The 24,620-nt window shown below is 42.2% G+C and overlaps 2 protein-coding genes across 9 annotated transcripts in view; both read right to left on the bottom strand.

The window, feature by feature from the left end:
• GCNT4 (glucosaminyl (N-acetyl) transferase 4) overlaps positions 1-15,681 on the bottom strand; it is a 36,243-nt gene extending 20,562 nt beyond the window's left edge. Inside the window, exons 1-2 of one of the 7 annotated variants that reach the window (XM_038124263.1) lie at positions 15,065-15,681; positions 14,562-14,674 (exon numbers count right to left, since the gene is read on the bottom strand). In XM_038124263.1, coding sequence (XP_037980191.1) covers positions 14,562-14,674; positions 15,065-15,580 — 629 coding nt within the window. In that variant the 5' untranslated portion in view covers positions 15,581-15,681. The other 6 variants (XM_038124268.1, XM_038124264.1, XM_038124266.1 and 3 more) reach the window with 6 other exon arrangements.
• Positions 15,682-17,719: 2,038 nt separating this feature from the next.
• ANKRD31 (ankyrin repeat domain 31) overlaps positions 17,720-24,620 on the bottom strand; it is a 64,560-nt gene continuing 57,659 nt past the window's right edge. For both annotated transcript variants that reach the window (XM_038124991.1, XM_038124992.1), the window contains exon 23: positions 17,720-19,306. In XM_038124991.1, the coding sequence (XP_037980919.1) occupies positions 19,155-19,306 (152 nt within the window). In that variant the 3' untranslated portion in view covers positions 17,720-19,154. The remainder of the gene's footprint in view (positions 19,307-24,620) is intronic.

The raw sequence follows: 24,620 nt of genomic DNA on the forward strand, positions 1-24,620 counted from the left end.
AAAAACACGTGGCCCCTTTTTATACAGCATGTTATTTAATAAAATTCCTGTGTAGCACATTAACAACTGAGGTATTACCACAACAAAAGCTAAATACAGAGATCCTCTTCCACATAGCTTTGCTTTACTGGCTGAATGTAATCAGCATTGTTACTAACCCTGAATTAAAATTAGACCAGAGCCTCATAACAAGTGCAGCAGTAAAATTAGCTCTACTTAGCTTAAACAAAACTCCACTTTGTTTTTAAATTGAACAGCTTGTTGCTTTTCTGATTGCAAAGGTGTGCGACCTGGTTCTGATGAAACAGCACGGCGACCTAATCCTCACGGTCGCTCGGGCCAGTAACAAGACGCTAACACCAATGTGGTGGATGGTTAAAGGCGTTTATTATCTCAAAGCTGGGGTTTAAGTACCTTGGGGTTCTTCACTACATCAGAGGGTCCTGAGTTAGTAGGGAGAGTGGAAAAGTACTAGCACATTGTGTTAGTGGGGGTTACACTCCGGGGGTGATAGCTTATCTTGGGGAGAAACGAGTCCTGTGGCCTCTCCGTTACAGCCCAATATCTTCCGAGCGCCTTTCCCTATACCTACAACAGCTCCTAGTATTTTCTTTTGAACAGAAGCTTTTCAGAGTGCTTCCAGAGCCAATAAAATGGTGGGGCCAGCAGATGTGGCTCAGATGACTGAACATCTCACATATGTATGTAAAATGAAGTACTGAGATGTGCAATCAAATACATCGCAAAACTAACTTAGGCATCTTTAGCATACCCTTTGATGTCAGGTCTTGCAAGCTGTAGCTACATTCAAATTGCAGCTTGTCAAGGCAGAGCTTTTTCATTTGTCTGTTCTCCCTTGACTTAGCCTTTCCCTGTGCATCTTTGTCCTTAATATTTCTATTCTAGGGCAACAGAAAGAAGGAAACATTATTTCCTGGGGGTTGCCAGGTACAGACAAGGGTCAGCCAACACATACCTATTTTGCAGAAACCAAAGCTCATCAACTCTCTGCGGGTTTTAGAAACAGTCTCCAGATATACTAACAAAGAAAGAGAAAAAACAGATCTCATAGAATCATTGAATAGTTTGAGTTGGAAGGGACCTTAAAGACAATCTCATTCCAAAATCCCTGCCATGAGCAGGAAACTTTCCCCTAGGCTTTGAATAATTCCAGGGATGGGGAATCCACAACTTCTCTGGGCAACCTGTGGCAGTGCCTCATCATCCTCAAAATGAAGTGAGACATTCATACCCCTATGAAGCCAAAAATCCCATGTTCCCCAACAGCAAGCAGGTGCTTTCCTTCATGTCTTCTTCAAAATAATCCTAGCTCAATGTCTAATCTGGGTTTCCCCTTTACCTACTTCCTTTATGCATCTGTGGTCCTGGAAAAAAAATCACTTCTAAAAACTGCTCCTAACCAAAGGCAGGTTTTCAATCATATGAAAAAAAGCCCTATAGAGGGGGAAACAGGTAACCTGCCCTGTTTTTTTTCTTTGGAGGGAGAAGACCTATGTGGTGTGGCCTTTCTGTGAAGCCCACCCCATGCCTCTGCCCAGTATCTCCCTGGCTACCAAGGACAACACTTACCACCCCTGCCTGAACAGGCATGGCCTAAATCAAGGAGTGAATATTCTCTTACTCTCTCCTTCAGAAAGGCGAGTCTGAACAAAGAAAAAGGGGAAAAATCCAACACATTCCAAACTTCTCCCTAACCTCTCTATCTGTGTCAGCTCTGGCCAGCTTCTGCCCAGTGCCAAACATTCTGTTGCTATGAAACCAAACAAAGCCATAGAATCTTAAAATGTCCTGAGTTGGAAGGGTCCCACAAGAACCAGTGAACTACAACTCCTGGCCCAGCACAGGAGTAACATCATGTGCCTGAGAGCATTGTCCACCTCTGGACCACGAGAGTACTGAACTGTATCAGGCTGGTGCTCTGTGACCCCTTCCCTGGGGGGCTTCTTCCAGTGCCCAGCCACACTCTGGGTGAAGACCCTTTCTCTTATACTTAAACCTCCCTCAACAAAACTTCAGACTCCCTCGGGTCTTGTCACTAAGAAGAAATCAGTCCCTGTCCATCTGCTTTCCCTCACAAGGAAGCTGCAGGTCAATGTGAGGTCTCCCCTCAGTCTCCTCTGGGCTTAACAGACCAGGTGACCTCAGCTGCTTCTCATATGGCTTCCTCTCCAGATCCTTCACCATCCTTGTGATCCCTCCTTCTCTCCAACAGTTTTATGTCTCTCTTACACTGTGGCACCCAGAACTGCTCCCAGCACTCGAGGTGAGGCCACCCCAGTGCAGAGCAGAGCAGAGCAGGACAATCCCCTGCCTTGCCCGGCTGGCCATGCTGTGCCTGATGCCCCCAGGACACGGGTGGCCCTCCTGGCTGCTGACCATGTTCAACTTGCCATTGACCATTGCCACTGGTCTGCTTCCACAGGGCTGGTCTCCCAACCTTTTGCATCCTGGTCTGTCCATACATCCAGGCTTGCCCTGTCCCACGTGCAGAACCCAGCATCTGTTTTTGTTAAACTTCATATGATTGGTGATTGCCCAGCCCTCTAATTAGTTGAGATCTCTCTGCGGGGTCTCTCTGCCTTCAACAGCTCCTCCCAATTTAGTGTCCAAGTTTATATCTTTGAGTTTATCTTGAGTTCTGTATCCAAGTCATTAGTGAAGATGTTGAGGAGCACTGGCTCTAAGATGGAGCACTGTGGAACCCCACAGGTGACAGGTCACCAGCCTGATGCCACTCCATCCACTGTAACCCTTTGTGGCTGGCCACTAAGCCAGCTGTTCACCCACCACATAACATATCCAGAAGGATCCTGTGAGAGACAGCATCAGAAGCTTTACTGAAATAAAAAAAGATCACATCATCAACAAGGTGAGCTACCTTGTCATAAAAGGGAATTAGTTTGTCAAGAAGGACCCTCCCCTCATGAAACCATACTGGCTATGACCAATGACTGCATTTTCTTTCAGGGGTTTTTCAATAACTCCCAGATTAATCTTCTCCATAATTTAACCAGGCACTGGAGTGAGACTGACAGTACTGTAGTTATCAGGGTCATCCCTCTTGCCATGAAGGAATTCCTTCTCATATCCAACCTGAACCTTCCCTGGTGCAGCTTAAGGCTATTTCTCATCCTGTTGCTTGTTGCCTGGGAGAAGAGGCTGACCCCTATCTTGCTACAACCTTCTTTCAGGTAGTTGTGGGCAGCAGTAAGGTCTCCCATGAGGCTCCTCTTCTCCAAGCTAAAAAACTCCAGCTCCCTCAGTCACTCCTCATATGACTTAGGTTCTAGACCCTTCATCACTTTTGTTTCCCTTCTAAATCATTTATCAGTATAAAGCTAATTTCAGCCAAAACTGGGATTTCTTGATTAACAGTGGGAAACTGAAGGATTAAATCTCTTGGGATAGAAAGGCCATCACACACCTCATCAGGTTTTGACTCATCCGAAAAACTTCATTTTTTATCACATGCAGACTCAAAGCCCTACTGAGACATTGAGCTGTACCATACACACCATCCTCTCCAGAGGAGCACAGAATGAGTGAACATGGCAGACGAGAACCGCAACCTATTGCTGTCCAAAGCACCTATCTTGGGTAGCACTGACCAGATGCTAACTCTGGCTATCTTGCCCACAAAAACTTTTTCCTAGGGTGATGCCATACAATACACATGCAAGGTTCCATCTTTTGTATCAAGATTTTATATTATGAGTTTTGCATTGACCTCTTGGTTTGTTCTATAAAATGGGTTACTTGTCTTTCCTACATGTGAGAAGACTCCTGAGGTACATTTGCTTGTTCCAGGACTTGAGGAGGGCAGGAGCCGCAGGTCTTCATGCAGTGTAAGACTTCTATCCAGATCTTCCTAGGGTTACACAGCCCTTTCACAAACCGGGGCTCCCAGGGAAATCCTCTCTTCCTGCCTCTGCACCATCCCATTAATAAACCTCACAGATTTTACCCTCTCCATGTTGGCCAAAAACAAACATGTGCATTCGTATCTGATTACCAGATCCATTATCAGTTTATTATGTCAAAAAACCTGCATTTCCCTTATTACTAGCACTGTAATGCAAAAAAAAAAATTATTAAAGTCGAGGAATTGTGTCTCCCTTCACAATTGCTGCTCACATTCAGAGAAGATGGATGAAGGTAAAGCATCCATCCCTCGATCCCTGAACTACAGTTCAGCCTCACAAAGATCATAACCTCAACTGCAAGGACTACTGTGTCAAATGTTTCTGAATTTGTAAAGCCATGCCAGCACTCAGGATTCAATCCCAAAATGAAAATGAGTGAAGTTGTCAGGGAAGGGAGGAAATCCTCTCCCCAGGTCCTCAGGCTTCATGTGGGAGGACTCAGGCTCTTCAGGAATGTGGTAGCTGAGAAGTGACTCAGCTAAAAGCTTCTAGTCATGAACCTCAGGCATTAATTGCAACTCTTCTGATTGACAGCAAGCCTCTAAGTGTGTCTTCCGTGATACTGAAGTTTAAAAATGTTAGGCAGGGTTAAGGTGTGCTGCTAACATCAGACACATCAGACGCAGGCTGGAAAACCCTGAACATGCTGCTCTCTGAACCATGTGAACAACTGAACGATTTTGCATTTGACTGGTACCCCCAAAACACATGCACACAGCCTCAAGTCAATGTATGTCTTACAAACACAATAGAAATCCTTTCTCTTTCAGTGTTTTCTGTTTAAACTGAACTGAATTCTAAAAAAATCAGTTTTAAATGAGAACAAATATTACAGAGGGCAACAATCCACTTTTTGGCTTGTTTTACAGATTAGGGTATCTTCATCAAAATTAGGATAAATTAGAACAATGTTTGCTTCCTCATTTGTATCTTTTAATAACTAAAAAAATGTTCTTTTCTGTAAAAAATCTGTAAAAGCATCAGTGGGACTTCTGGCCTCCAAGGCAGACCCTAAGTGGGAGTGATGATCTGCCTACCAGAAAAACTATTCTGCTGTTTCACCTGAGTGCAGTGTAACTTTTTCTGCATTCTGATCCAAATATTCTGGCTAAGGCCACTGTGCACTATCACATATTGGGTATCAAGGTTACTGCAAAATTGAAGCTTCTGATTCCTGTATTATTTAGTTTTTGTTATTAAGAGTTCCATAACACTGAATATCTAAGATACTGTGGAACCAATACTAACCAGTGTAGGCAAGGTTTAAATTGGTTTTGAGTGTACCCACCAGAATTTTCCCTCTATTTATCAAATCAATGGAAAGCGAACCTTATTAACTTTGCATCTTCTCAGTGCTATGCAAAGAAATTCTTGTGGGCCCACTGGGGAACTGCTTATCTGGGTAGCGTTGCATACCTCATACCAATCCAGCATCTTTTCCCTGGAGGGAAGCAGACCACACGTACAGAAAGGGGAGAGAAGCCTTATCCACCTCCCTGTAAACACACAGGGGAAAAAAACCAGGAACTGTTGTTGTTTTTAACTGGAAGAAGAACACAGCAGTCAGGTAAAATTGTACATTATGAGATGTGGCAGTCGAAATCAAAGAACCACCTGTGAACTCATATATTAACTCATTGGGAATAACATTTTTTACAAATATACCTCCATTCCTTCAGGGTAAAATCATGTTTAAACTATCACTCCTACTGAGAAACTATACACCATCATATGTTGTTTCATAGAATTATAGAAACGTGGAAATACATGGCTTGGAAGGGGACTTTTAAATGTCATCTAGTCCAACTCCCCCACCATGGGTAGGAACATTTCCACTAGACTACTTGAGGTTGTCACATAACATCTAGTAATGCTTTATGTTAGGTAGCAGAACTTAATGTGGTGAAACTACCCAGACTGCTTCTAGATTTGGCCTTGAAAAAAACCAGCAGACAACCTGCTTGGCATCCTAGTTGCTCTACTGTGCACGTGAGACACACCTTGCCCAAACTGAGATTCTGATGCACTCTGCAGCTGGTGGAAAGATACCAGGAACTGCAAAGGATCAACAATTCATCCCAAAACATGAACTGTGAGATGGGCTGGACAAAGCATCCCTGGAAAAGTCATGGTCACAACAAACAGAAGCCACAAAGAAGCCCAGCTTTTGCACCATAACTGCCAGTTCTGCCAACCCTGCTTGCAATGGCACAGCTTTCTTGCACCTCTAATGTGAGGAATTCCAGGGGGAGCAGTATCGCACATAGCCATGATCCTCTGCCAGGAATACTCCAGCAGCTCCTCCTTCCCAGAGTGGTACTCAGATGCAACAGAGAAAAGCCAGGAAGCTGCTCTGGCCAGCACAAGTCTGAGTTCACTCAGAGAACCAAGATCCTGCTCTGGCTTACCTCCAATGGTTCATATACACCAGCACTACAGCAGCTTCTTTGAGGACACCCCTCTATAAATGTTTAAGGAGGTATTTGAGAGCTCAGAGGAACAGACAGGTTCCCTTCATCAGCACAAAGAAACTGGCAGGCTTTGGGCTCACACTGTGTCTCTGAAGATGAGTTTTTACTTTAGAAAGACTCTAATAATATTATGGAGACCTGGTTCCTGTGAGAGACCAGGGCACTTATTGCAGCTCCTGACACTATTATTTTTGCTTTTTCCACAACTTCAGTGTACCCAGACTCCCAGCCTGTGCAACTTTGTGATGCCAACGTCATTCTTGCAGAGGAGTCTACAGCTCCCTTCACCCTGAGCAGGAACAAATTAACAACTCTCATATTCCTCTTGCTCGGCATGGCAAGTCTCCCCTGCTGTCCACACAGTGCAGAGGTGTTCCCAGTTTGTCCAGTTTGTATTCAGAGCATATGGAATTAGCAGCTTCTGAGCTACCTTGTTTGAGAAAATCCAGAATTCTTCAACTCCCAAGCATTCCATTCCCTTTCCTTATTGTCTTTTCTGATACAGACTGTGCTGCATTAAACTCAAATGCTTCAGTGATTAAAAGTAGAAGCTTCCAGATGAATCTACAATGCCCACAAGCTCCCTGGATGTCACCTGCAGGTTGGAGCCGTTATGAATCACCCAGATCCATCACAGGAAGCACAGAGCCTGGTGGAGCTAAGATATCAGATATACCTACAGGTAGAAGGAGAAAACTCCTGCCTTGAAGGTTGGGTTTTGTTCAGGAATAAAGAAGGGATCTCTGCTCAAAGAGAGCTGACACAACAGAGATGGAAAGGCATTCCTTTAGTGGTGGAGGCAACTGGCTTAGCAGCAGGCATGCAGGCAGGACTACCCAAAAGTCTGTAATCTGTCTGCCTGCAATAACCAATGCATCACAACTTTCCTGAGGAAAACAAACATCCACTGCCCCCCCTGTTCTGTCCTCTGCCAGTCCTTCCTGAAGGACCTGCTCAGTAGGCAAGCAAAAATCGAATCTCAACTACCAGCTACATTGAGCTACAGAAAACGAAAGCCAGGATCTCTCCTAGTGCACAGCATTACCAAATTTATAATACTTCTTTTCTACTTAAGCTATATCAATAAAAGAGGTCTGTGACTTTCTGCCACAAATTACTTTTGGTGCCATGCAAGACAGACAGCTAGTGGGAACCACGCCTTGTCTTTTGTCACATCTGCTTGGGGCTGGTTTACCCAGAGCACAGACAGGACATGTTGACTGCTCCTAGAATAGGGATTCTCAGAAACTTCAGGCTGCCAGCAGGCAGTGTTCTCTCCTCAGTGGATATGAAATTCATGGGGCTTGCTATGAAAGCGTTGTGAGGCAGCCTGCTTCGGTGCTTGCCACGGAGCAAGAGTTAAGTGAAAAGGTCAAGTTTGAGTGCAAGTCTGTGGAAGGAGATGAAAGACAGAGAACAGTTGTAGGGGAATAGGAGTGCTTTTACCCCAAGAAGTGATTCTTTCTTGCATGGAGAAACCCTTCTGCATATGTACAGCATGAATCAAACTCCTTGCTGTCACCTAGGTTAAAAAAAAAAAGGGAATGCATGCTGAGAAGAGCAGGAGCAGCAGAATAAGGGTTGGGAAATTACAAAAAAGGAGAATGGAGAGAGGTGTCGGGTCTCCTGCCCACCCAGGGATGCCAGATGTTGGGTTTCCAGCCCCCGGATTGTGGTGACCCCAAAAGATGGAAAAGCCTCTCCTCCAACCCGTGCCTTCTAAGAAAGACTCAGTAGTCCTCTGTTGTCTGTTCTCAAGGTTGTTTATTGTTGGTTATCTAAAAGATTCTTCTCCCTGAACTGCTGTGGCCCGTTCAGCAGCTCAAAGGCACACTGCCCTCCCAGGGGGCTGGTGCCATCTTTTATATCATATATTACATACTACATGTTTATACCTTTTCCCCAATGCCTACTACCTATATTGAATAGTGACTTTCTACTCTAAACCAATCTGTGAGTGCCAACATCACCAAAGACATGGAGGTTAGGAAGGAGAAAGAAAGAGGACAGGGCACACCCAAATCCCTCCATCTTAGATCTCCTTACCCCCATGTACAAAACTTGGACCCCTGCGTACAAGGCTTAAAACCCCCTTGTACAGCACTCAAAAATCCTTCCTTTCACTTCGTGATTATCTCTACTATGCTATCTAAACTTGTGTGTGTGTGTGGCTTGTAATTCTTCATACAGAGTTAGTAATTTGCTCCATGGGCAAAGATCAAAACCCCACGTGTGTCTTTGGCTGCATGCCAGGGTCTCACAGCCCCCTGCCAGCAGCTCTGGCCATCCAGGACACCCAGAGGAATGTTCTGGATTCCGACAGAGAGGGAATGAAAAGGGTAAGTAATTAACAACAACAGAGCATTAACTAAAATCAGAGTAGCAGAACAAGTGATTTTTCGAACCTATTACACCCCCATCACTCAAAGACATCTGAAGCAAAACCAGTGTCTACCCCTTTCCTTGGAAACCAGGTCACAGTATATTTCAGCAGCCAACACCATTACTTCATAAAGCAGGAACTTAAAGAGGGAACAGTTCCCTCTCCTCGAAGTAAAAACACTTCAGGAAAGTTCCCCCTGATAAAATATCTCCGTTTGTTTAAAACACACCTGCTCACGCAGCAATGCAAACTTGGTGGTTTCATGACCAACCCTGTGCAAAAATTTAGTTAGCTCCTCCTGGTTTTCCCTGTGGTCTATACAAATCAAGTCTGGGCCTTGAAAGGTCTATGGGAAAGACAGAGGGGATGATGTTCCAGGGAAACTAGGAAAAAGGAAAAGTAATCGTGTGCTTTCCTAAGCTATTTATTTTAATTTTTTGTAAACTATCTGCCTGAATTAAACTTTTAACACTACTTAACTATTCAATGCTGCTAACTGGAAAAGCTAATTTATTATTGTGCTATTTTTTTTACTGCTGTTAGCCGGTTATTTCCATTGCAAAATCATCTATTGATAGGGATCATGGGATTTCTGTAGGAGTATATTTTATTGTCATTAAATCTCAATCAGTTCATTCTATCAAGTTAGTCTGAGTTTCCACCCACTTGCTCTGCACTGGAGCCCCAGCCTGTGCCGCTCCAACAGAGTTACACTTAGCACCAGCCTCATTCTGCACCCCATCTCACCCCCTTGTTTTGGCTTGCCTGCCTGAGTAAGTTAGATTACTTACTTTTCCCTTACATTTTCTCTGAATGATGGACAACTAAAGAGCTAAGTAACTTCAATTACTTAAACACTTAATTGCAAGACATGGAAAAATAAGTCATTACTTTTAGAAGTAATCAGATTATAAACTTGCCAATTTTAAGACCGTGAAGACTTAAAACAGCACAGTGTCCCAATGAAAAACAGTAAGAAATTACTACAGTTTAGCACAGCGTGATTTTTGCTTCTGGAAGCAGAAAGACATGTTCTTGCCACACACCTGTGGGAAACACAGCAAAGATCTGGCAGTTATGGATATGACACACAACTTTGTCCCAGTACTGATCATGAGGATTGTCTCTTGCACAGGATCTGTACTTCCTAGCAGAACTTCCTGTGCAGACAGTAAGTTGCTTTGCTTGTCTGTTTGCCACTCAGTTCCGGCTCTCTCTCTCTCTTTCTCTTCAGAAAAGGCTGGATTCTCCTTTCCAGTTGCCTCCAGTGGCAATCCTCACAGTTTCAGGAAAATATCTTACATCAATTTCAGCATGTTCACATCCCAGAGATATGTCAAGGTAAGGAAAGTCAATGTCTCAGCTCTCTGGCCAGGAAAAGAGGCAAGCAACTTCTGGAAGGTCATGCAAGCAGCACAAGAGAGAATGTAATTCCTCTGCAATCCCAACTAATCTGAACTGCTTTACAGAAACTTTTCACAAAAGTTCTTTTGCTGGAGGCCTGAAAAGTCTCTCAGCAAATCCCTTGGTACATCCCATACTACTGTGTGATGCCAGTCAGAGGATTTGCAGCCCTCTTAAGGCAAGGAAGTGTTAAGAAGGCACAGAGATAGTCAGTCATCAAAATTCCCAAGCCTGATGCTTATACATTGAGAATTTCAGTTCTCTGACATTGTGACATGGGGGTATCCATGCTTGCCAAGCACCTAGTGTACCATCAAGGTAGGTGTCAAGAAAACAAATAAACAAAATCCCACTAACAAATACATACTTCAACCAACAGAGTTTAGTCCCTTCTAATTTGTGGCAATCTAGAGTTTAACAGCTTTTTTCCACCTCATATGGGGGTTTAAAGCAATAGTACTACAGTGGAGAGAGGGTTAACCTTTAAACTACAGAATAACATAAAAATTAAACCCAAAGGGACAGAATTTGTGTTCATTGGCAAGGAGAAGCACCGTAAAAGAGGGTGGAAATTTCTTGTTAGACAGGGAAGCAGGAGAAACTGCATGGCACTGCAGAAAAGCTCCCTTTAACAGCTGAAAATATTTCTCCATTTCCTTCACCCCACCAGCAAGCTGCCTGCAGATTCTTTTCTGCCAAGCCACACTGTAAATCACCCTCTTTAAGTCATTTCCCCCCGCAAAGTCACAGCTTGTCACGTCAGTAAGATCACATCAAAGAGAGCTGCAGACCTATCTCCTGGACTTTGGTGTGGTCTCTTCCCCTCTTTAGGATGCTCTGTCCCAGGAGATCGATATGGGTACAGCCAGCTTGGTGGGCAAACAAAGTCCTAGTGTCTACTCCATCCTGCCACTGCCCACAGCCTCCACCAGTATCAGTGCTTCATGTGCATATGAAGTCAGACATACAGAAGTAGTAGGGATGACGTTATTTCTTGCACAAATCAAAAAAGAAAATTGTAAAATGTTAGCTGAAAAACAGTGAACATGGAGGCTCGGTATGTTAAGCCCCAGAGGTGGCTATGGTTCTGAACTAATAAGCCTCTGCTTTTTAGCTGGTTAGTTGGGAAGGTTTTATTGTTATTAAGCTGTGGAAGGCATTATGTGTATAAGAAGCATATTTTCTTGTTTACACACATAGCATTTCTGAGCACCAAGAAGGCAGGGAGAAAGGAACACCATAAAAAGAACAGATCACATCAAAGCAACCTAATTTCCTTCTTCAGCAGAGTAAAGAGGACTTGGGGAGAGGCAGAACAGCACTGGGACACGAGGAGTCTGCCAAAAGCCTCACCAAGGTTGAGATGGACGTAATACTTCAGGTACCAAGACTCCAGGTGTCAGAGGCCTTGCTCCCTCCACAAACAAAACAGTTCTGACACTAAGCTAAGGCCAGAAGTTTGGGCTACTGTTGTGAGACTCACAGTCCTCATGATACTTCCTGACATTCTCTCTAGTTATGATGACTTGCATTGCAAGTTCATCTATCCATAAGTACTTCGTACGGTATACAAAGTCTCCATGGCAAGAAATAAATTTCTGGGCTATTATACCTAACTTTTCTCTGTGTGATGCTTACAAAGAAATTTAAGGAACTCAACACTGTACTATTTGTGTATACCACAAACACCTATCATGGTATTTTCCCTCGAGGAAAGCAGCATTGCAGCAGTATTCCTAAGGCATATGCAGCATTGTCCTCCTCTCCATTCACATTTTGACCAAAATACACACACCAGCCTCCTCTTCATCACCAGTCTCCCAGATGCTACAGGATTATAAACTGCACTTTTGTGACTGAAGTAGGCTGAGTGTCATAAGCCCCAAAGAGGGGCTCTGGGTGTCACAGATTCAAGGGCTCCTGCAGTCCTGCCCTAGCTCATTGTCCCCAGCATAGTAAAATTATACAGAAATAACAGTAGCCAGATTCCTTAATATGGAATATTAATACTTAATATTGGCACTCTCTGTTTGTACAAGATGCAAAGTGGCAAGACAGTAGCTGGTTCAACTTAACCTCTTTTTTGTATGATGGGAGGGTACCATGGCCAATTATATAATGTGTTATAAATGGATTTTTAAAAAATTAAGAAAATGGGACATTTTTTGTGAGACAAAAGCTCCCAGCACATGCAAAACTGAAAAAGGTCTGCAGACAGCTATGCATGTTTTGAGTAAGATTTAGGATGCTGAGTTGTCCCTGCCTGGAAATCAAGCATTGCAGAAAGACCTCCTCCAGCAAACAACAATGGACCACAAAAACACACACAGGCCAACTGCACCCCACAGTGAATTTAAAAGGAAAAGGTCTTTGATTGGCACCAGGGAATCCTGCACAGGCCACGGGCTAGCTACTTGACCCACCAGACAAGCCATACAGTAGTTAGATAATACAAGGGGGTCTGTTCCAGGAGGATCGGTGGATCTCTGACAGGCTGGTATCTACCCTACCACCTGCCTTTATCTCGGTGTGGTGCAATTCAAGACCTCCCCTTTCTTCACAGCTGTCTCTCTTGTACTAAAAGCAGAGTGATCCCTGCCTCATGCTTGGTCACACTGCAAAACCCTAGTGAAGCCTTCTTCGAGTGTTTCAGGGAGTTGTCTGATGAGACTTGACTTGTTGACAATTACGCAAAATGTACTCCCTTGCTGGATTCAGCACCCCGCTGTTTATGTTGCAGAAATGAGCTTTTTATGACTCATCTGGTACATTTCTTAGTTCCTTTATCAATATTTCTTGGAAGACCTCAAAAGCTGGAGTCACCATATGACTCCTGATGACTCTGTAGCTGTAACTGCTACGTAAATGCTTTAAGCTTAATTCCTCTGAACATACATGGACTACTTATTTCAGATACAGTCTCCTGCCTCCCAACAAGGCATTTATAGGATGGTCACAGCCAGCCTGTTGACTGTCTAGAATAATTTGCACATATTAGGCCATAAAACAGCATGTACAGTATAGGTTAAGAACCACAAAACTTAAAGAACCTGGTACACTGCAGTTTTCAGTGTGTGGACCCCTTTCTTGGGGGTCTGAATATCCAGTGAAATAACACACAGAGGTGGTGTCAACCCAAGCAGTTGAAACTTGAATGTACTCCTTATCACCATTACTGCTTTTCAGAAAGTTATAATCCTTAGGAATTACATCATAATGCACTAGCCAGGTTTGTTGGTAATCTTTAAATGCCTTTACAGCTGGGCAGCATACACAAAAATACATGGGAACTGGGCCAAAACCCAACACTATCAGATGTATAAAACCAGAAACCACAGTTGTTCAAATGTTGTAGCATTTCAATTCCCTTTCTATGACCATCTCAGAAAAGCTATGTGCATGAAAGAACAATCACATCATATCCATGGAGCCCATCCAGCCCAAGATGTTGTCTCACAGTAGTCAAAAGCTGATGCATGGAAACAGGAGAAAGAATGAATACTCTTTAACATCTTCTCCACATGTCCTTTCCAGATCCATTTCCTTACAGCTCAGAAGCTTTCAAAGTCAGGTTAAAAATGTCTGTTTCTTATGAAATTTCGAAATCTTTTCTGTTTCTTATGAAATTTCGAAATCTTTCATCCAGTCATTTTTGGACCTCCATAAACTTTGACTCACAGAGACCAGGGAGTGTGGGGGTGGGAGGCAACACGATACAGCTCACTTGAGCATAGTGTAAAAACCCACTGTCTCGTACTTGTTTTCACTCTTCTGCCTCCCAGTGTCACTTGACTGTTGTAATTCCCTGGCTAAATGAAGCAAGCAGCTCTTTCTTCTTTCAGCCACTTCAGTAGCAAGTTTATCTACCGTCTCTACCCCTCAGCTGTTTCTCTCACAAGAAAGCAAATGCAAAAGGATTACTACTAAGGAAATTTATTTATGCAAAAAGGCTACTATTAAGGAAACATGCCTATCTCAAAATGAAACAGGTTGGTTTATGGATTAGATATTTGGAATGAGTCAGAGGATGTTCAGTGGAGCAGATCCTCAGGTGGGACACAGTTCAAGTCCCCTGTAAGGTCTTCTTTTTCTAAGCCTTACTCTGGCATTAGTAAATCTGTTCACCCAATAATAAGGGACAAGATGCTACTGTCTCTCTTCGAGGAAAAAAGAAGTTCTCACAGTTCTTGCTATTGTTACCTTCTGTTTCCTCACAAGGAAAAGGAACCTCTTTCCATATTAAAGAAACCACCAAGTGCACTTGGCAAATTTGAACACAGCTACATGAACATTCTGAACAATTTATGGGGAAACGAAAAAATGCCAACATCACAGCAACCCCGATTACTCTTACCAAACCTTAGTTTCAAGTTGGTGTAACAGTTGATTCTGGAGATAAGGTCACATCTGGGTACACCGCCTACCAGCCGGGCTGCGGGCAGGTGTGTGCCCCGGTTCCGGACACCCGCACCCTGTAATTGAGACGCAAAATGCCCCCGTAACTAACTTTTAAGACAAACAGCACCTTCTTACCGGAGCTCTCCCGCAGCACCGGCACCGACCCTCCTCCTCCTGCTCCGGCCGCCTCCAGCGCCGCGCCCGGCCCGGCGCTCTCTCCCCCGCGCAGCGCCGCCCCGCTGCGCTCCCGCGGAGTCACTCAGTGCCGCCCTTTCCTCCTTCTCCTCCCGAACTCCGCCGCCACGGCCGAGCATCCAAATTTGCGCCTACAGCGAAGCTGCCGGGAGGAGGGCGGGAGCTGCTGCCACTCCAGCGCGCCGCTCCCTGAAGTTAGAGTTTAGCATCGCGGGCCGGGACGTCTCGTTGCCGCTGTCCCGGGACGGGCCCGCCGGTCGCGCACTCACCCCAGTGGATCGCGGCCGTCCCGGGCCGGCGCCCTGCTCGGCTCGAAGGGGCGCTCTTGTGTGCACAGGGCGTGTATGTGTGTGCGGCACAGCATTTTCCTCTATGACGTGGAGGAAAAAACAAGGGCAGCCGCCCGCCCCGAAACCTGGCGGGCAGGAGGACGAGGACGAGTGGGAGGTGACGGTGAGGTCCCCGCCAGCACCTGGGAGCAGGAGGAACCCGCCGCCTCCACGCCTCCCCTCCGGCAAACGCGTCTCCGATTTCCCCATGACTGCCCCTCGGGGGCGGAGCGGCCGAGGAGCTTCCCAAACATTACAGCCGGCTCGCCCGGGCGGCAGAACAGGGCTGGGGCTGGACTGGGGGCGATTCCCTCCCGGCCCAGGCTCCTTGTTCTCTTCTCTGCTGCCCCGGGAGCGCACAGCCGTGAAGAGGGATGGGCTCTGCGGTCCCGGGGCGGGTGGGCACAAGGTGCGGGAATAGCTGCAGCTCTGAACTAATAAGCTGCACCCTGGCATTAAGCCTCTGCTTTATAGCAGGCTGGCTGGGGACGTTTCATTATTTTTATTTAGGAGTGAAATAACCTACCGCTGCACTGGAATACTGCAGCTCCCCAGCCACTTCCAGGCTAAGGGCGGTGTTTTAAGGTCAGGCCGAGCTGCTGGCTCTGCTCGCAGAGAGCCTCGAGCTCTTGGCCCACTGGCTCGGTGAGAAACGTGGAAGACGCCACAGCACCGGAGAGCATCCGTCTGCTGCTGCAGCGCCGACCCTGCAGCTGGGCACCACTGTGACAGCTCGGCTTAAGGCTGGTAATTGCATAAGCCACTGTGACCACGTTATATGTAACTGGGTGTTTGAGTTCTCCCACAGAAATGAGTAAGTGAAATCAAAAGGCCACAGATGCTGGAAAACTCACCTGTGGATAACTACAACACTAATATTGGTGTAAGTGGTAAAACCTCCTGCCACAGACAAAGCCAAAGCTTTGTTTTAATAAAAGCAAACAAACACCCCAACAAAAAAAAGCCCACAACCATAAAAACATAGAGGCACAAAAATCACATAAAAAGTTACTTGAATCCTGTTCTGAAGTCCCATTCCTTAGAAATGTTTTACTCCCTTCCTGTGTCATGGTTTTCTTGATATGGCCAGTGATTTAGCACTTCAAATGTCAGATCACTTCAATCATTTCCTACCCAACTAGTTAACTGACTACTGGTGATAAGAATAAAGGGCCCAAGTCTCATGTAAGCAGTCGCTCAATCTATTGATTTGAACAGAGAATTTTCCTCCAGTTTAGTATTAAGGTTTGAAGACCAGGAAAAAAGTCTTTGAGTTATCATGACAAAACACTTGCCAACTGCAACTGCTTCAAGAATTTATCCAAACTTCTATGGCAACATTATTCATCCCTCTCCCTCCCCCTTAGCTGCATTTCCACCATCAAAAACCCAAGCAGTATTGCCTTGGACTACTGTAAATACCTTTCCCAAGCTGGCTTTCATTCCCATTAGTCTCTTCCCTGACCCACTCTGCTTTGCCTGGCAAGAAGGTACAATGCTTTGTGTTGATCCTCTGCTTAGAATTACTTTAGCTCTCTCTGCACCTGCCTTTACTTTTTTTCCTGTTCTCCATGTGTTTCCCTTGCTCACAGAGCTTCCTGACCTCTGACCTGTTACTCAGGAGGTCACATTGGTTCCTACTGGCCTTAAAATCTACGGATCTTGCATTGTATTTTCTCCCTCCCAGCTGCTTATCTTCCTCCTCACTCATTCTTTTGTTTTGAATCTTGCATTCTTCCTGACTGGTATCAATCTCCCCACCATTTTTTTTAAAATCCCATGTCAGCAATAAATAAATAAATAATTCAGTGGAAATATGAATCTGAATTTTTTGTTTTCTGCATCACCTCTTTATCCTTTTATTCCCCATGTGACTATTAACAGCAGTCAGAATGCTAGGAGTTCTGTCTTAATATTTGCATTTTATATCCTTTTTTTACTTTAGCCTGCACCACATGAAGTAAGTGCTAATTCACAGCCTAGGAGTGGAGAAGGTCTACTAAATAAAATAACTAAATTGTGAAAGCAGCAGAAGGGGCTGGGAGGGTGACCTGCCACTTGTGAGCAGAAGCTGTGTTACTCTGCTGCAGTTAGCATCACTAACAGCTGCCCATCTTTGACCAGTGACAACCACTTATATTTTTATGCAGAAGTACACTTAAAAAGCATAAATTTAAACTGATAAAACATGATGGTTTAAGTTTTTTCTCTCTTCATGGATCTTTAAAAATCATTAAAACTTAATATTTTAAAAATAAAAAACATTAAAATCAAAGGATTCTAGCAGGGAAAACAGTTTTAAGATTTGGGAAGCAGAATCTTACATTTGTTAGTCATATTAAGCCATATGTTGTCAAGCTAATGCCTTTCTCAAGATGCTTATATACAACTGAAAAACAAAAAAAAGCCTCAGTGGTAGATTACTTTTACATACAGCACCTGTAAGAGACAGTGGTTTTCATGTAGCACTTTGCATTTTTACCTCTTTGCTCAGCTTGCTCATTCAATTTTCTGTCACTGTATCTTAGGATTGCCTTAGGTCATGTAATCACATTAATATAATAGACCAAAACAGTGCTGTCAAATTCTCCCAGGTTTTGTACATTAATTTTATTAGACATCTTGCAACAAAGAAAAAAATTCAAACAAACATGTAATTCAGAGGTCATTTTAATAGTCAAATACGTTTTACTTTTCAGTGAAAGCACAGTATTTGAATGAGCACTTCCTTTGAAACAATATGCCTTCAGGTTTGTTTTGCTGCTGCAGTTGTGAGAACACTCCATTTTCTTTCTTTGTGAAACTGACTTTACAAAATACCTGTCACTCAGCAGCTTTTACCTTTTCTGACTTCCAGGCCATTGGCATTTCTTTATTCTTACAGCCCATCAGGCTATGACCGCTCGTGCATCCTAGGGCACAGTACTAGCTCTCTGCACATCAGACCTCTCTCACTTCCCTAAACCAACTTCTGTTTAAGACACTAATCAGATCCTTGCAGAAGAGCTCTTCACACTCTAAACAGCTTGCTGACATTATGTATTAATAGGAGATACTCCCCATCCTATTTACTCCCCATGGAGTTAGGAGTAGCAGGTACTATTATTCCATCTCTTCTTATAATCCAAAGAACGAAAGAGCAAGAATATCACCTGAATGCAGATAACTCTCTTAACAGTCAAACTGGTTGCAAATATGCTGCTAAAGCAGATTCAAACATTGTAAAACTGAAACAAATAGAAACCCCTCATAGATTGGGATGAATATCTGAGATGCTGTTACTTGGAAAAATTTGTGTTCCACAAACAGGCTAATTGCATTTCCTGTCATATGCCAGCACATTTTCTGCCTATCAGACAGATTTGGCTGAAACATGAATGGAATTTTCCTGAGCACTTCCAATTGCTAAGACTCTTCTTTTAACCTCTCTGAGCACCTGCCTCTCTTCTCAAATGTTTATATATATATATATATATATATATATATATATATATATATATATACCACATAAAGCAAAGCTGATGATGATTTTCAAGGCTGCTCATCTTGATTTTTGCCTAACCTAACAATTTCTGTTACTACACAAACATGCACTGCTATCTGCCATTTCTGATAGCGCATGCTCAGCCACAGCAGTTCCAGGTTCAGGTGTAAGAAGTGACCGTGAGTGCTGATGCCTGTTTCTGTCCTGCCCCATCAAGCATGGGCAGTTACTTTATTCTTAAATTAAAACTTAAAAGTTCATACCAAGTAATCAACCTGGAATATAATTCACAGTGAGCATCAGTATGTAAGTCCTATCTACTTCCCCATTTCTTAATCCTGCAGCACAAGAGTAAATATTGACAGTTATCTTTGCCTGCTACTAAGTACTTCCCTGTTCCTCACTTACCCAAACAAACTTTCCATCATGCCAAGTGCTGGACAAATGATTTATCAAAATGGCAGCAGAAAAGTACTTAGTTCTAAAGGCTCAAATGTTTACTTTTAAGTGATGGCAACGAAAAATGCATTAGTACTCAAGAAGTCTTTAGAATCCAAAATCTTTGCATTCTTTGTAGAAACTCCAGTGCTTTTCCATTGCAGAGCACGGTAGAAACTCCTCTTTATGTGCCATTACTATCTCATGGAATTGAAGAAAATGTGTCAGGCTTTCCACTGAGTTGAACTGGACAGAAGAGCCTGTTGAAAATGAATGCAAATGATTACAGAGTGTAAATTAGATTAATGGAAAGCAATCACTGGCACTATTACCTAAAAAGGTGTTTGCAGTTTGCCAGAACCTTGCAAGTCTTAGTGATCCCTAAGAATCTGTAATGTGCCCTAAGAATCTTGTGGGGTAAGACCTGTGACACTTTACTAGCAGTCAGACCCAGTCTTCAATGAGCCAAGAGCCACACTACATCTCCCGGTGCCCAGCCTAAGAAGCTAGCCATCTCAAAGATTATATATTTCCAATTATATAATAGGAAAATGCAGTTGTTCTTCATTATTGCTTAAATTTCATGTATTATGCCTACAAAGAAGCATGTTCAATGTACTTTCCCAAAAGAAGGAATCTCTCTCACAGAGAATGCTCCTCCTGAAACAACTTTATAATAAAGTGTAGACATGTACAGAAGAGATCGCAGGACTGAACTATAGGTATTTTCAATATTTGAGTATCTGCTGGACTGAATTAACTATTGTAATGCACAAATTTAAAGCACTTTTGTCAGTACAGGAGAAGCTGGCATTTTCTCACTGTTAAAAATCAGTAACAAAGTAACATTGTAAAGATCCACCAGTAAGACATATTAGAAGACATTGATCCATAACACCACAGATTCCAAAAGGTATTTGGAACTTCAGATTTCAGTGTTACTTGCTTTCATACATCTTTCATCCCCACTTTCTCCCTTAAGTATCCTTGCACAAAGTAACACAGCTTCTGAGCTGCCACAACCAGACCAACACAGAAAATTGCCAGTGAGGGCAGAACTGTCACACCTAGCAGATGGTGTCAAGAGAGAGAAGTCTCATGAAATGGGAGATGGTTTCTGTTAAAGAAAACAACTAAAAGCCAACAACAAAACCAAAACAACAAACTGCAACAAAATATTGTGTCCAAACAACATTCAAGTGTCCTCAAGAAACAAACCAAGATACATATTTCAGGATTATTAGATCAGTCAAGATAAATCTTTGTCAAAAGGCAGAGAAAACATGTTTGAAGTGACATCAGTTGGCCATTTAGCTTGTACTTATTACTGGACTATCATATGCCATCCCAAGAGTCTTTCTTTGTTACTACCACTTTTCATTTCTGTCACCTACACCGATTCTAAGAAGCAAAATATACTCACTGAATGGACAACATCAATGGTATCAGTGCTAAAACAAACAGTGCTATATGCAGGTGTTAGACCTTTTAATGCCATGTCTTGGTGACCATTTCCCTGCCATTTCCAGAGTTCCAGGAGCATACCATCCAAAGCCAGTGAAGTAGCAAATTGCTACTAGAAGAGAGAAGTTGGTGTTCAGAGGTGCAAAGAGAGTCTTGTGTGTCTTACAAGCTCCGTGCATGTTCAGTACATGTAACACAGAACGTAATGGAATGAAATGTATGATCTGATATCTGGAATATATTTAAGTATCACTGACTGCAACAAAGATGGGCAGGCTACACACTAGACGTACACAGAAAGTTACATCACAACACTCCTCACACTTACGAAGCAGCAGTCAGTCACACCAGAAAAATCCAACTTATACACTCATTTAGAAGTTATGTTTTAAAGGGTATAAGGAATGCTTGGATAAAAAAAATCACAAAATAATTTTAAAGACAACTTCAGGTAAAAATGATCTTAAAGTATGCCGGGGATTTTTTAAAAAGAAAATAAACTGGCAGAAACTGAGATGATACATTTTCATTAATGCTGAGTATGCAACGGCATGATAGGCATGACTTCAACCTGCTCTAGTTCATTGAAAAATGCTTTTTTTGTTCTGAAATTTCTACATTTTGTATGCAAGTAGAAGGAAAATTCTTAGCAAAGCCTGTAACTAATTTAACATCTAAATTGATAGATCATAGTTGGAGAAAAGATGCTATTTTCTGACTTTGGAAAGGCTCTTCTCTGTATTGCAATGATTTAACTTACTGAATAAAAGTTCTCAACTCAAATGTGAAGTGTAAGAGAGGTAAGACCAAATACATACATTGAAGTCACCTTTTTCAGCATCAGCTAACAGCTTTCTTTGGTGATTCCTTTGTGTCAAATTTATGTTTTACATATTGGATTAATATTTTGTTGATTAAACATCACTATTCCACCATAAGTACTTTACCTAAGTGAATAATTAACATATCTAATATCTATATTCTACACTTCTCAGTAATTTTAGATAACAGTCAACATCTAGCAAAACCACAGCAGTTTATACATCCTAAAGCTGCCTTTCTGAGTTCTGACATCAGTGTTTGATAAAGAAGTTTTTATATCCACAGACAGTAATTTTCCCCAGTAGGTATGAATCAGTATTTCGGTTCCCATGTTTCTTCTTCTGACACCAACAATTTCTCTTCCTTTGCCTTTTTCTTTCTCAAGTCTTTCTCCCCTTTCTATCTTCCTTTGCTACTATATTTAATCTTCTGATACCCACTTTGATGTTTTCTTTCTGCACTTTGCTGACTGTCAACTCTAATCCACTTAAAAAAGACTGGCAGTTTAGAGGCTGTAAGCAGCCAAGAAAAGTTCCTATACTGTTATCCAAAACTCGGTGCCTCAGGTACAGAAGCAAACTTAGTAAATTTAGACACATAAGCAGGGCCTTTCTCTGCTTTTCCATCCTTACTGTTCTATTCTGTCAGTCTTCTATCATCTTCATGAACAGTAAGGTAAAGTATCAATATCAGAATGAGTGTTTTTTTCCATAAATATGGGGAAAACACATGTTGTCTCTTGGTAGCTTTTCCATCCTGCTTTTCAATATCCCTGCTGTCTTTGAAGGCATCCATTTTAGTCTTACAGTTTTGAAACCACTCTAATTATTTTCAACTTGTGTTTCCATTTTGTTGCATCTCTACCAGTCCTTGTCTGCTGTGGCTGCTAAGAATCTGAAAATTGTACATAAGGAGAATTTCCATTACTGGTGCAACTACATGAATGTCAGACTATAATCTCCAGTTGCATGAGCGTTAGTCAGTGAAGAGAAGACTGTCACTTCAGTGCGGAGTCACCATTTTCTGATCATTCTAATAGCTCCTGAAAGATTAGGCCTTAAAAATCCCACTAGTATCTACCTTATTTTTCCCAAGCAAGAAAGTGCGGGAACTATTTAAAAACTGGGTTACCTATTTTACAATTATCTTACTGGTATAAATTATCTGCAAAAGAATTTAAATGCTCTTGCAGTTTAGGCAACATACTTGAGTAAATTTACAAGCATCAGTAAATCCAATTTAAATGCTTCTATAGAACAAGTAATGATGATTATCAGATCTGAGGGAAAGATAAACTGATTTGCAGTATCTGGCAAAGCCACAGGAGATTTTACTCTTCTGAGATTTAAAAGGATCTGGTTCAGCACAACTAGCCTAGACACAGGCTACAAATGCGTAAGCAAAGAAAAGATCTAAGAACAACACTCTTAAAGGTGACAGCATTTGATCTTAACTGTCACAGCGGAATATTAATAGAACAAAAATCTGTCTTAAGTGCTTTCAAGTTTCCTGAGCCTTATCCACACTCCCCTCAAGAACTTAGAAAGATCAGTCACAACCCAAGGGTTCCAACAGGCATTGTCTATTCAGACCAAGTAAGGCCTCAGAAATGACAGCCAGCACTTCATATAAACAACATTTTTGGGCCTTCTGAATCTTTAGAAAAAGGCTGCGACTGGATTGAGGCACAATAATTCTGCCCATGCTAGTAATAATTTTGAAAATAACTTTTCTTTCAGACTAAGTGCTCCTATTACCTGTTACACTGAACCTGGACACTAGAAATTGGATTAACACCTGAAATTTAATAACTAAGCTCAAAAGTTCATCAAGGCAGTTCAACATGCTACTGGTTCATTATATTCTACAATTATTAAGGAAGAAGAAGAAATCTCAGTTAGAGGAATATGAGCTTTTTGGCTAGTTTAGCCTGAAACTATAGCTTTCCTATGCCTTATTTCCCTTTAACCCAGACACATGGCCTGGTACATAAAGCTCTTTTTCTCTCCTAAGATTAGAATTTATCAACGGTTTCTGTTACAGACACATCAAGAACTTATTTTACTTAATATTTTCCTGAGGCTTGAGTCAAAACAAGTAACTGCCTTTTGTGTTCTTCAGGTTTTTAAAAATTTGTATTCCTGATCTATCGAATGGAAAGAAAAGCTGTTTGAGACCTGGTATTTTGGAAAAAGAGATGTATGTGGACAGATTGCCATTGTAAGACCAGAACTTTATCTGACAAAACATAATGTTTTCCCAGTAATTTAATAGTTTCTTTCCTCTAAATGCATTCACTTTTTTTCAGGTCTCCCCAGAGTTCTTGATTCACTTTACATTATATAGATGTCAATTCCTTCTTTCTCTTGTAAATGCTGGAATCCACAGCCTCTGTCCTTACAAACCAATCAGTAAGGAGACATCTTCTTCTAATTAACAGATCAATCATGTCAGTCAGACACCAAAAGTAAAGTGGTGTCCACCCACTACAAGATATAGGCTAGCAGGAATTTTGACTAACTGCATTGTGATCCTTTGCGTTCATCTCCATCCCAATGCTGAAAGTACTTTTTCCCCAAGAATTAATCTATCAAGTGACCTAAATCACGCACACTGCATTTTTTGCATTGGTAATCATGGACCTTTGGAAAAAATATCAAAGGTTATTTATAGCATCATAATAATAAATCAATAGTTTCAGTTTAGAAGCTCCTTAATGGACTACAATGACCAGGTAATTCATAGAACAGCTGTAACACTGCCAGAATGACACAGAGTACCTCCTGATAGTATCTTACAGTTTCTTTCTTCACATATCAGGCATGACTCATCATGATGATCTATAGGTTAAGTTCACCATCTGCCTATAACTGAAATCTGCATAGCAGCAATGTGGAATTTAATCCATACTTTCACAATTCATTATTTTATTCCATTCCTTCCAGATAAAATTGTATTTTTGAGAAACATTTCTTTCTCCATTCAATAAAGGATAGTATTCCTCAGAAGTTCAAGGTCTCTTTATGTATGCACTGATATTGGCAAAAGCAATGCCATAAAGCAGAAAAAAATATTATTAGGTCTTTAGAATCATTCTTCTTTCGAACTACTCCATAACAGTGGCCTTTCTTGTTGCACTGTGTCTGCATAGTAAAAGGACTCAGGTAGGATTAGAGACCAAGTATTCATGCCTTTTATTCTAAAGCATCAGTTTCAAGGTTTACACTGAATTCTTGATTTACTTTATGTTTCATATGGTAGAAAGTATTATTCCCACAAATGAACCCA

The sequence above is a fragment of the Motacilla alba genome, chromosome Z, assembly GCF_015832195.1.
Source record: "Motacilla alba alba isolate MOTALB_02 chromosome Z, Motacilla_alba_V1.0_pri, whole genome shotgun sequence".
Taxonomy (NCBI): domain Eukaryota; kingdom Metazoa; phylum Chordata; class Aves; order Passeriformes; family Motacillidae; genus Motacilla; species Motacilla alba.